Consider the following 13,250-nt stretch of genomic DNA (forward strand, 5'->3'; position numbering starts at 1 on the left):
CTGACTTTGGTGGCCGAGGGGCCAGCACCACCATTGCAGGCAAAAACTAGATGATTGAAAGAACTGTTTTCAACTTCGATAATGCGGGTCTCATATTTGCTTTTTAACCTGTTCTGAACTGAAATTTGATGGTTAGTCGCGTGGCTTTTTCCATCTTAAAGTTTTGGATTTTTTCAACTTTGCCATATGTTTCTAAGATACTGTCTAGCTACCTTGCCTTCAGTTGTAAATGCAATCGTATTCAACTACTGAACTGAAAGTTGATAAATATATCTCGGAGCCCGGAAACGAAAATGAGCTCTCCGAGGACAAATTAAATGAGCCTGAAGTCATTGAGGATAACAAGACTGAGGATAACAATGGCGTGAACAAACTCGAATCATCAGCGATTTCCGGCAGTGAGGTTGGTTGTCTTGATGATGACGTGAAACAATTGTCTAAAAACCAGAAGCGAAAGCTGAGGAAAGAAGAACGTAAAGTGGAGTACAAGTTGAAACGGCGCCTTCGTGACAGAGAAGCGAGGAAGGCGAAGAACAAAGCTAAGTATGTTGAAAGCGGCGGAGATACTAGGAACACTGAAAATGATCAAGGATTAAATCAAGTACATGGTATCGGGATCACTCAGGAGGGTGGCTTGATGTGCAGGAAGGAGTTTGTGTCTCAGAAGAAAATGGAAGTCAATCTGAGGCTGAGACAGGCCAAAGGGAAAGCGCCGAAAATTTGCGCGGACCTAAGTAAGTTCAGAAGCTCTGAAGATTAACTTCGAAGAACTTTGAGGAAAAGGATATGAGAATTTAGATGCATCAATCCCCATCCCTCCTGTCCGCAGCCGTGTTTAAAAAATGCGGAATAAAAGTGATAAAAATACATTTATTATGCTTGACAATTGTGACATCTCATGCTATTTTTTGCTGCTAGCTTTTGCTATGTTGATGTAGGCTAGCTAACGTTTTATTTATTTCGATTTTGTTCAAAATGCTAGCTAACGGGGTTCGAGACAAAAACGTTATAATTTCTGTTAGGTTAAATTTAAATTCATTTTGAAGTCATGTAGAGCCCACTGAAGCATAGAGCATACGGTAGTAGCAAGTACCTCTCGTTTTCTATATTTGTCAACCAGTCAAAGGCCAGACGTTTGGTAACTATAAAACAGTTGTTCAGCGTCCCGAATTATAATCCACACGGCGTTCTGTTAACCTCTCAACTGTACTTGATCGTTTTTAGCGCATGTTTCCCAATCGAATCGAAGGGGGTGTTTTAATTTTCACATTTAGACGTTTTATATTTTGGCATCGCGCCCAAGCGCTTTTCTGAAAAAAATAGTGGGGACATGTAAAGATTTAGAGGGGGTCGTTTTTCTACAGTGCGCGACCCCCCCCCCCCCCCCCCTAGTATTGATGCACGTCTCTTTCTTATACTACTACTCGCGCAAAATTTAATGAAAGTATAAACTGATTAACAGAATTCGGCTCATCTTTCTTTTGACACGGGATGGGCGATAGATTCTGTTTAGGTTTTCATTCATGCATGAATGATAAAGAACTCAGTCAGCTCTCCGATCACATTCAGCGCATACATGGATCCAACAAGAAGTCATCGCATCCCTTACACGTTATTCTATGCAACTTTTCACCCAGTAATCCCATATACGATACTTGTATCAGAAAACATCACGGGTTCCTCAATTACATCATCGATCGTCATGAGAAAAGTGTTCTACAAGTATTCAATCCGGAGCAGATTATATATTTGACCCCTGATTCTGAGAATTTACTAGAGGCTTTGGAAACTGATAAGGTGTACGTATTGGGTGGCCTAGTAGATTTGTCAGTTAAGAAAAACCAGACAATGCAGTTTGCAACTCAGCATAAACTGAAAACTGCGTGTTTACCAATTTTGAAGTACATGGACATGGATCGCAGTAAAAGAACTCATAGCTTCAAGCGTATTTTGAGTATCAATCAAGTGTTCGATGTTTTGGTTAAGTTCAACGAAACTAAATGTTGGAAAACTTCGTTGGAGTATGGGATGCCAAAACGTCATGGATATTTACCACAACAAACTGGAATGAATGATATTTAGTCATTTTGATGACTTGCTGTGTGCTGGTTGAGCTATACTGGAACGGTTAACCTCACAAAAAGAGCAGCCTTTGGATGGTACATCTGGAAAGGAACGGGAATTTGAAAAACACTTTATGGAAAAATCTAAAGGATGACAAGTTACTGATTGAAACTTTATTGATTAGATTTTGTTCGATCGCTAGCAGTTTTTGAATCAGATATAGAAGCAAAGAAGGTAAATTGTAGTGAACTCTGGTTTTTAGCTTGTACATAAAATTGAAAATGTTACAAAAGTTGCAAATTAAAGCTGTTAGTAGTAAGGTAATAATAATAGTAGTAAGTATTGCAATGGTAGATTTGAAAAACATTCATGAAATTTATGAGCAAATAAAAGTTGACTATCCAGAATATAGTGAACGGTTTCAATTGTTTGGCAGCATGTCTTTATTTGGACTCTGCCGTTAACTTGGAAACTGCTCTCAAATTGGGACCATATAGTGGCCTTTTTGGTATCGAAAAGTCGTCGCTAGACACATACCTTAAGTGGTATAAAGTTTTAAGATTACATGCAATTCTTCATGACGTGTCAGGGTCTATAGCAGAACAGTCAGAAAGGTCCTGCTTATTCATACGTTTTACGTTGTCCAATTATAAACGCCTACATTGGTCACCTGACTGATCTGAAGTTTGCCTGTTCGTGAAAACGTTTTGCTGGTATGTTGAAGTTGTTGTCTTAAATTTGGAAGGTTTTCGTCATAAGAAAAATGTTTTTATTGAAAATAGTCAATTTGTTCTAACAACTGTTCTGACACAATCTCATTCCTTTCACCAGTTTGCTACAACTCACTGTGTAATAACGAGGAAATCTCATCAATGGGTACGCAATTTTATACATGGTTTGTCTTAGAACAGCGGCACTCATCCCTACTGGTTTATATCTCAAATTTTTATGGCAATTAAACTTCGGTTGCGTTCAGGAAAGTTTTATGCTAAAGGGAAAGATAAGACTGATTGGCTGCAAACACTTGCGGAAGGAAGTAATACATTAAGTGCTGTACACTCTAACTACTTGCCTAGAAAACAAGAAAGCATTTTGCCAGAAGAGAGGAACATTATTTCTATTGGTTAACACTGCCTGCCAATGAGCCGTCGAGTGGAGAAAGTAGCTCCTTCAGTTCTTCAAGTGATTTCTCCAAGTTTGACAATATGCCGTTGCATAACGAATGACAGTCCGCTCACGTAATCATTGATCAAAGAAGAGAAAATGGAATCACGAGGACAATTCTTTCTGAGAAAACAAGAGTTTTTTCTATATAACTGAAATTGAGAAGCTGAAGAAATAACTTTTGCTGCTTGAATACTTTCAAATCTATATAAATTGATCTCTTCTGCAATTAAAGTCAATAATCAACAAAAACGAAGTAATCAACATTACAAATGAGATGAAAAATTGAGCAAGAGAGTCAAATTTCACAGAGATTGATAGTGATGTAATTTGCAACGGAGAACTATAGTTAAAAACTGAAATTTGACGAAACGAAACGAAAGCGGATTAAGTGGATGGAATGATTTTTCAACTGTTTTATATTATAAAAGTCTGAGCTAAAGTCAGATGTTAAACAGATCTCCAACAAAAGATTCATAGTTAAAAAAGGAAACAATTGATTTGGTTGATTTGCGGCAGCTTCGATTGAATCTGTTCAATTATCCTTAAAAAAATTTTTGAGGCCTTTATCTCTATAGGAAACTCCGCTAGAGTTTCTGTTATATTCCTTTTGTCTGGTTCTTTCACTAATCAACCAGAAAAATAAGGCTAAAAATGAGTTAGAAAAATCAAATTATCGAGTTTTAATTTTGATTGAGATCCATTGTGATGTATTGTCAAACACGCCTGAAGCTGAGACTGAATTTTGAAAACAAAACAACCGCGAATTAATTGGATCAAATATTTTATTGCACTGTTTTGAAATATAAAGTGTCTCTGCCACTGACGAACCTGGTAACTAGATGTAAAAATACAGGTGAGTATTTAATAGTAAAGAAAAGATCGATGTGATTGATATATGGTAGTTTCAATTCATTCTGTTCTAATATCCTTAAAAATATTTTGAGGCTCAATCACTATAGGAAAATTGGCTACTAATTTTGTTATATTTAGTTTTGTCAGGCTCTTCATCTTAAAAGTAGCAGTACTTGGGGAATTTTGAGAGGGATATTAATTGGTTGCTAATGTTCTGACTTTTTGTTTTCGACACTTTCGTCAACTGAACCTCACATTCTGATCTCTTTTGCAACTGATTTCATTAATCAGCCAGAAAATCAACGAACTCTAAAAACGAAAATGAGAAAGCAAATTGTAGTGTCGTACACTTACAGATCGACTGTTATAAATTTTGTACCAAAAGGACCTTAGCTACAAAGTGAAACTTGAAAAGAAAACAAAAATGCGGGTTCAGTAAATGACAGAATTTTCGCATGTTGCTTTACATTATAAACTGTCAGAGATACCGACAGATGTTAAATAGATCTCCGAATACAGGTTCATAGTAAATACAAAGTAAACAAAGGATTGGTTTGGTTCATTTGTGACAGTTTCATTTCCGTTCTATTATCTGTTCTATTGGAAACTCAACGTGTCTGATTCTTTATCAATGGAGTACCAGCAATTCGTGACCTTTGAGGTGGGTTTTAATTGTCATCAAAGAGTTTAATCAATCAGAAAAATACTCAAGTCTACAAATGAGTAAGAAAAGTCAACCTATAGGATTTTAATTTCGATTGAGTTCGATTGTGCTGTTTTGTACCAAATTGACGTTAAAAGGATACAAACCTGAACCAAACAAAATAAACGCTGGCTAAATAATTGAAATATGTCTAATGTTTCGCAATATAAACTGTCTGTGTCACAGACAAACCTGGGAAATAGATCTCACAATACAGGTTCAAATTTAATAGAAAAAGCAAAGAAACGATTGGTGTGATTGATTTATGTTGATTGTATTGAATCTGTTCTAATATACAAAAAATATTTTTGAGGCTTTCAGCTCTATAGGTAACTCAGCAACTATTTTGGTTATACATCTTCTTGTCGGCCTCTTGATCTTAAAAGTAGCAGTACTTGAAGACGTTTGAGGTGGATAGTAATTGGTTGCTATTATTGTGAGACAATTATATTTTCTGTTCAATTCTTTTCCGTCAACTGAAACCCTCAGTCTGATCGCATTTGCAATTAATGTTATCAATCAACAAGAAAAATTTTTAAGTCGAAAAAAGCCCATGTGACAGTGTCATAAATTTCGTTGAGATCGCATATGTTTTTTGTACAAAGAAGGCTTTAGCTAGAAACTGAAATTTGGAAAAAAACGTATGCGGGTTAACTGGTTCGAAATGTTCGTTGCTCTGTTTTACAATATCATATGTCTCGGCCAACGACAGAGCTGGTACATTTCTCTAAATGACCGGTATGGTTAGTTTGTGGGACTTTCAATTATTTCTAATCTGTTAACTGTAAAAATAATTTTCGAGGCTTTTATCTCTTTTGAAAACTCAGCTTCTATTTTGTGTCAAATATCTTGTTGCCTTTCTCATCGTCTGTAAAGGACAAGTAATTTGTGTTTTTTTAATTGCTGATATTTTAAGGCAACAATATTTTCTCTAGTACTTTTTCGTCAACGGAATCTCCGGACTCATCGCTTTCGCTATAATATCATTAATCAACCAGAAGAAATGTCAACTCTAAGAATAAGTATGAATAGTTTACATAAAGTATCGTAAGTTTGAGAACGATAGTGATGAAATTTGTACCAATAAGACCTTAGCCGGAATCTGAATCTTGAAAAAAACTATTGCGGGTTAAATGGATTGAGTGGGAAGTGTACTTATTTGGCACCGTTTTACAATTTTACATGCCTGTGCCGACAACAGAACTGGTAACTAGATGTCGGTAATTAGAACTGGTAATTAGATTGGTTTGTTCCAGGTTCGATTAATTTTGTTTCCGTTTCCTTAAAAAATTTTGAGGTTTTTACCTCTATTGGGAACTCAGCTACGATTTTTGTTATTTTCTTAATTGTCTGGCTGTTGGGGACTTCTTAGGTGGATTTTAAGTGGTTGCCAATGCTGAAGCAATCACTTTTTTCGAACTCGTTTGGACGATTGCACCTCTCAAAACTGATTTTTTTTGTAATTGATGTCATTAATCAGCCAGAAAACCTAATTAACTCTAAAAATGAAAATGAAAGTTCAAACTAAAGTGTCTTAAACTTGATTTTGATTGAATGTTTTTTTTTGTTTTTTTACCAAAAAGTCCATTGCTAGAAACTGAAACTTGAAAAAAAGCAAAATAAATGCGTGTTCCATTGATCCAATAACTTTTTTGCACTGTTTTACATTATAATTTGTTTGAGCTACCGACAGAGATGATAAACAGATCGCAAAAACTGGAAATTATTTCTCTAAATACAGGTTCTTGCAAGAAAAAACTAAACAATGATTGGTGGGATTGCTTTTATGGTAGATTCAAAACTTTGAGGCTGTTAGCTTTACTGGCAACAGCTACGACTTATTTTTTGCGCCTTCTAGTTGGCTTCTTCATCTTAAAAGTAGCAGTATTGAGACTTTTGAAGTGGGTAGTAATTGGTTGCTAATATTGTGAGACGATTCAATTCTTTTCAATGTCTTCAACTCTTTATTGTCATTGGAACTCCTCAATCTGATCGCTTTTTGCAGTGAATGTCTTTAATCAACCAGAAAAATTATCAACTGTAACAATAAAAAGGAAAAGTCAAATGTAGTGCCCTAAACTAGATTGATATCCATTGTTATTCATTTTGTACAAAAAAGAGCTTAACTGGAAACAGAATTTCGGAAAAAAACATGAGTTGAGAGGATATCATCTATACGGTACTAACAATCGGAGACATTTGATATGAGTTTCAATTGGTTGCTAATTACATGATACAATAAGCTTTTGTTTTTAAAACTTTTTTGCCAAATGAATCTCTCGAAATTGATATCTTTTTTAATTGATACCCCTAATCAGTCAAAAAATATCGATTCAAAAAACGAATGAAAAACTTCAAATATGAGTGTTTCAGTTCTGAGTGAGATCAATTGACATGTAAATTAAAGAGAGACGTTAGCTATAACTGAAAAAAAAACAATCAAATTAGCTGGTAAATGATTTCTAAAACACAGGCCCACATAAATAGTATTTAAAAAGAAGATTTGAAGAAATGGCTGGCGTCGAGTTTTTAAGGCAGGTTCAATAAATTTTGTTTGATCATCTTTAATTTTTTTTGAGGTTTTAAGCTCTTGAAAATTTAGCTTCCTTTTTTCCACATTTATTTTGTCTGATTCATCTTCAGAGTATCAACAAGGAGGGACCTTTGAGTTGGGTATCAGTTGTTTGCTATTATTGTTAGAAAATAGCATATTTAAATAGTTTTTTGACAACTGAACCTCATAAATTTGATCTGTTTTGCGACTAATGCTTTCATCAACCACAAAAATTACGAACTCTCAATATGTTAAAAAAATTATTTTGCCCTAAATATGATTGAGATCGATTATTTATGATTGAGATCGGTTATGTACTTTGTAGAAAAAATTTAAAGAAATTGTTTACGTGATTTATTTGTGGCAGGGTCAACTAACCCTAGTCTCTTGTCCGTCAGGAAGACTTTCGATGCTTTTAGCTCTGCTGAATATTCAGCTTTTATTTTAACTATTTATCTTTTAGTCTGGTTCTGGATCTATAGGCAACTAGCAATTGCTTTCTGGTGTGAATTGGTTGACAAATTTCTGAGAAAAACATATTTTGTTTTAAATTTTTTTTCGTCATCTGTAGAAGAGAGACCTTTGCTAGAAACTGGAACTTGAAAAGACAAATCGGGTGCGAATTAATTGAATCAATTACTTTTTGCATTGTTTTACACGATAGACTGTATATACTGCCATGAGAACTGTTAGTTGTTAATGAAGAGGTACAGAAAGGGTAGTTGGGATTGGTTTGCGGCCGGGGCGAAAAACATTGTTCGAGTATATCTGAAAAAAAAAGTGTTTTCGAGGTTTTCAGTTCTATTGAAAAGTCATCTGTACTTTTTCTCGTCTTCTTTTTTGTCTGACTCTTCATCTAGAGAACATTAGCAATTGGCGACGTTTTAGGTGGGTTTGAATTGGTTGCTAACTTTTTGAGACAATAATCTTTTTTCAATATTTTTCAACAACTGAACCCCTCAAAATTGATCTTTTTTCCATAATGTCATTGAGCAAACAGAAAAATAATCCGCTCTCAGATTGAGCATAAAAAATTGAGATAGTATTTCGTAAATTTTTTTCAGATTGTTTGTTATGAGTTTTTTTACAAAAAACATTAGGTGGAAACTGAAAATTTTTTTTGCACTGTATTACAAAATAAAATGTCTGTGCGTCATACAGAGCAAATAAATTGGCCACCTAAAAACAATCGCATAGTTGTAAAAAATACAGAAATCTTTTGTGTGATTGTTTGTAGCAGGGTCAACAAACTGTAGTCTTTTGTCCGTTGGGTAAATTTTTGTCTTTTATCTTCTGGTAAAAATTGTGTGACAAACAAGTTTTGTTCCTCAGAACTTTTTTGTCAAATAAACCTCTCAAAAACAATTTCTTTCGCAATTAATGTTCTTAATGAACCATAAAATTGAAGAACCTAAGAAATGAATAAACTATTCAAATTTGAGTGTTTCACTTTTGATTGAGTTCGATTTTTTTGGTCATAGCACAAGAGTCAAATTCTTAGTGTACAAGAGATCTGAGCTAAAAATTAGAACATGCACAGATAGACCAGATGCGAATTATAATTATGTCGATCAATTATTGTTTGCGCTGTGATATACTATAAACTGTCTAAACCAACAAGAGAGCTGGTAAGTAAATTCTGAAACAAGCACGTTATTTATAAGAAACAAATAATTGGTGTGATTAATTTTTGGTAGGTTCATTAAATTTTGTTTGAGTATCTTTAAAAATGTTTTTGAGGCTGTTAGCTCTGCTGGAACTCAGCTACGATTTTTGTGATATGCCTTACTGTCTGGCTTTTCATCAATAGACTACCATCAATTGTGGCCTTCTTAGGTGGGTATATATTGTTTGCTAATATTGCGAGATAGTTTTTTTTAAATACTTCTCGACAACTGAACCTCTCAAAATTGGTCCCTTTTCCAACTTTTGTCTTATGTCAACCAAAAAATATGTATAAATATCCCCTCTAAAAATGTGAAAACAACAAGCAAGATTGATTGTTTCTTTTCTGATTGAGTTCGAGTTTTATGTAATTCATATGAAAGAGAGAGAGAGAGAGAGAGAGAGAGAGAGAGAGAGACAGAGAGAGAGAGAGAGAGAGAGAGAGAGAGAGAGAGAGAGAGAGAGAGAGAGAGAGAGAGCGAGAGAAAGAGAGTTTCGCTAGAAAACAAAACTTGAAAAAACAAATCATATGCGGGTTGAGCGGATCAAAAACTGCACTGATTTTAGCACTGTTCTACAATTTGAATTGTCCGAACCAGTACACAACTGTTAAATAAATCTCAAATTACGGGCCATATAGTAAATAGAAAAAGTAAGGAACAATTAATGTGATTGATTTGTGGCAATTTTAAACAATTCTGTTCTACTATCCATAAGAAAATGTTTTCGAGATTTTGAGCTCCATAGAAATTTCAGCATTAATTTTTGTCATATATCCTCTTGTGTGGTTCATCACCTGTAAGACGTCAGCGACTTGAATTTTTTTGAGTTGGTTTTTGATTGGTTGCTGATATTGTGAGACAACCACAAAAAGTTTTGAGTAATTTTTCATCAACTGATTTTCTCAAAATTGATATCGTTTGAAATTAAGTTCAATAATCAATCAGAAAAGTGATTCATCAAAAAATATGAAACAATGAAAAAAAATTTAGTATCTCAATAATGAATGAGATCGATTGTTGTAGTTTTGATCATATACGTTTTTGCTTTGTTTCACACTTTTTTCTGTCTGTGCCACTTAGAGAGCTGGTAAAGAAATACCAAATTACAGGCTGACAAAATATAGAAAAGAAAAGCAACGATTTGTGGCTGTTTCAAGTAATTCTGTTCAGGTGTCCGTAAAAAACAATTTTCAGGCTTTTAGTGCTCTTGTAAACTCAGCTAAGCTACAATTTTTGTTTTATATTTTCCTGTCGGGTCCTTCATCTGCAAATTAGCAGCACTTGGGGACTTTTGAGCTGGTATTTATTGGTTACTAGCATCGCGAGACGATCAAATATTGTTTTTGATAGTTTTTCTTCAACTGAACATCCCAAATTGATCCGTTTTGCGAATAAGGTCATTCGAATATCTTTCGTGAGCCGTCATCAACACTCACTCACTAAGCCTTTAGATAATATTTTCCTATCTATGAGTCATATGGAACCCGATGTGAGAATCTGCTAAAAAATTATTTGCGTTTTTGAAAGCACAAAATTTGATATGAAAAATTCTTTCAGTTACTTTTGGATATTCAAAATAATCACCGCCCGCATTCAGACCTTCAGTCAGAGGAATTAATTTAATTGCAAGGAAGTATCAAGCAGAATCGAATTTCCAAATTCGCAGGTAAGAATATATTTGTTTACATAATGAATGGCAATCGATGTTTTGTCTTTTTCAAAATTCTCGATTAAGTTTGCTTCAAAACCTTATACTATTAGCATTCTTTTACTTTCAAACTGCTGTTTTTCTATGTAGTTGATAATATTTATCATAAAAGGTTTCTTTTGAGTGGTTATAAAAAATGATTCCTGAAAAACAAAAAATTTCTCCAGTTTGAATGGCTGATTGTTGTTTTTGCGCAATTGAACATGTTTTTCTGCGTGCAAATTGTGTTTTCCATGCAGTATTGAAGTCCCTGAAGGTAACTATATCAAAGATTACCGGCTACTCAACAATGTTTTTTCCTTTTTACGTCAAACGTGATGTTGATTGTATCAAATCACTCAAAGCATCATAGCATTCAATTTTCTTGCCACCTCGGATGGACTTACGTTCAGAAACACGCTTGCGCTTCTCCTTTACGTCATTTTCTGATAAATTGAGTTGTGTTTTTGGCCCAAAAATGGGGTACTGACGAGTGGTTTTGCTAATACCTCCTAAATTACACTATCGAATTAATCGGGAATTGTCGCATTTTCTTCCCAGGATGAGGTGCGCGACCCAAACCGGCTCTCATCAGACCAACTTGGGTCGCGCAGGGGGGCTGGCGTCGAGTTTTTAAGGCAGGTTCAATAAATTTTGTTTGATCATCTTTAATTTTTTTTGAGGTTTTAAGCTCTTGAAAATTTAGCTTCCTTTTTTCCACATTTATTTTGTCTGATTCATCTTCAGAGTATCAACAAGGAGGGACCTTTGAGTTGGGTATCAGTTGTTTGCTATTATTGTTAGAAAATAGCATATTTAAATAGTTTTTTGACAACTGAACCTCATAAATTTGATCTGTTTTGCGACTAATGCTTTCATCAACCACAAAAATTACGAACTCTCAATATGTTAAAAAAAATTATTTTGCCCTAAATATGATTGAGATCGATGGTTATGTACTTTGTAGAAAAAATTTAAAGAAATTGTTTACGTGATTTATTTGTGGCAGGGTCAACTAACCCTAGTCTCTTGTCCGTCAGGAAGACTTTCGATGCTTTTAGCTCTGCTGAATATTCAGCTTTTATTTTAACTATTTATCTTTTAGTCTGGTTCTGGATCTATAGGCAACTAGCAATTGCTTTCTGGTGTGAATTGGTTGACAAATTTCTGAGAAAAACATATTTTGTTTTAAATTTTTTTTCGTCATCTGTAGAAGAGAGACCTTTGCTAGAAACTGGAACTTGAAAAGACAAATCGGGTGCGAATTAATTGAATCAATTACTTTTTGCATTGTTTTACACGATAGACTGTATATACTGCCATGAGAACTGTTAGTTGTTAATGAAGAGGTACAGAAAGGGTAGTTGGGATTGGTTTGCGGCCGGGGCGAAAAACATTGTTCGAGTATATCTGAAAAAAAAAGTGTTTTCGAGGTTTTCAGTTCTATTGAAAAGTCATCTGTACTTTTTCTCGTCTTCTTTTTTGTCTGACTCTTCATCTAGAGAACATTAGCAATTGGCGACGTTTTAGGTGGGTTTGAATTGGTTGCTAACTTTTTGAGACAATAATCTTTTTTCAATATTTTTCAACAACTGAACCCCTCAAAATTGATCTTTTTTCCATAATGTCATTGAGCAAACAGAAAAATAATCCGCTCTCAGATTGAGCATGAAAAGTTGAGATAGAGTTTCGTAAATTTTACTCAGATTGTTTGTTATGAGTTTTTTTTACAAAATACCTTATGTGGAAACTGAAAATTTTTTTGCAATGTATTACAAAATAAAATGTCTGTGCGTCATACAGAGCAAATAAATTGGCCAACTAAAAACAATCGCATAGTTGTAAAAAATACAGAAATCTTTTGTGTGATTGTTTGTAGCAGGGTCAACAAACTGTAGTCTTTTGTCCGTTGGGTAAATTTTTGTCTTTTATCTTCTGGTAAAAATTGTGTGACAAACAAGTTTTGTTCCTCAGAACTTTTTTGTCAAATAAACCTCTCAAAAACAATTTCTTTCGCAATTAATGTTCTTAATGAACCATAAAACTGAAGAACCTAAGAAATGAATAAACTATTCAAATTTGAGTGTTTCACTTTTGATTGAGTTCGATTTTTTTGGTCATAGCACAAGAGTCAAATTCTTAGTGTACAAGAGATCTGAGCTAAAAATTAGAACATGAACAGATAGACCAGATGCGAATTATAATTATGTCGATCAATTATTTTTTGCGCTTTGATATACTATAAACTGTCTAAACCAACAAGAGAGCTGGTAAGTAAATTCTGAAACAAGCACGTTATTTATAAGAAACAAATAATTGGTGTGATTAATTTTTGGTAGGTTCATTAAATTTTGTTTGAGTATCTTTAAAAATCTTTTTGAGGCTGTTAGCTCTGCTGGAACTCAGCTACGATTTTTGTTATATGCTTAACTGTCTGGCTTTTCATCAATAGACTACCATCAATTGTGGTCTTCTTAGGTGGGTATATATTGTTTGCTAATATTGCTAGATAGATTTTAAATACTTCTCGACAACTGAACCTCTCAAAATTGGTCC

At 34.2% G+C, this 13,250-nt stretch overlaps 1 protein-coding gene across 1 annotated transcript; it reads left to right on the forward strand.

Annotated features, from left to right (window-relative positions):
• Positions 1–14: 14 nt before the first annotated feature.
• On the forward strand, positions 15–2,394 carry LOC142354940 (tRNA methyltransferase 10 homolog B-like). The gene is made up of 2 exons (XM_075407263.1): positions 15–734; positions 1,514–2,394. The coding sequence occupies exons 1-2, from the start codon at positions 230–232 to the stop codon at positions 2,080–2,082; spliced, it is 1,074 nt and encodes a 357-aa protein (XP_075263378.1). The 5' UTR covers positions 15–229; the 3' UTR covers positions 2,083–2,394.
• The last annotated feature ends 10,856 nt before the right edge of the window (positions 2,395–13,250 follow it).

This window comes from Convolutriloba macropyga, unplaced genomic scaffold (genome assembly GCF_964194025.1).
Source record: "Convolutriloba macropyga unplaced genomic scaffold, txConMacr16.3 SCAFFOLD_460, whole genome shotgun sequence".
In the NCBI taxonomy this organism is placed as follows: Eukaryota; Metazoa; Xenacoelomorpha; order Acoela; family Convolutidae; genus Convolutriloba; species Convolutriloba macropyga.

What these genes read in the sequence shown, in the direction of transcription:
- LOC142354940 (XM_075407263.1), top strand. Translation starts at nt 230, where the DNA reads ATGCAATCGTATTCAACTACTGAACTGAAAGTTGATAAATATATCTCG. An exon ending in GAAAATTTGCGCGGACCTAA is followed by an intron (nt 735 to 1,513) that starts GTAAGTTCAGAA and finishes GATTCTGTTTAG; the next exon opens with GTTTTCATTCATGCATGAAT.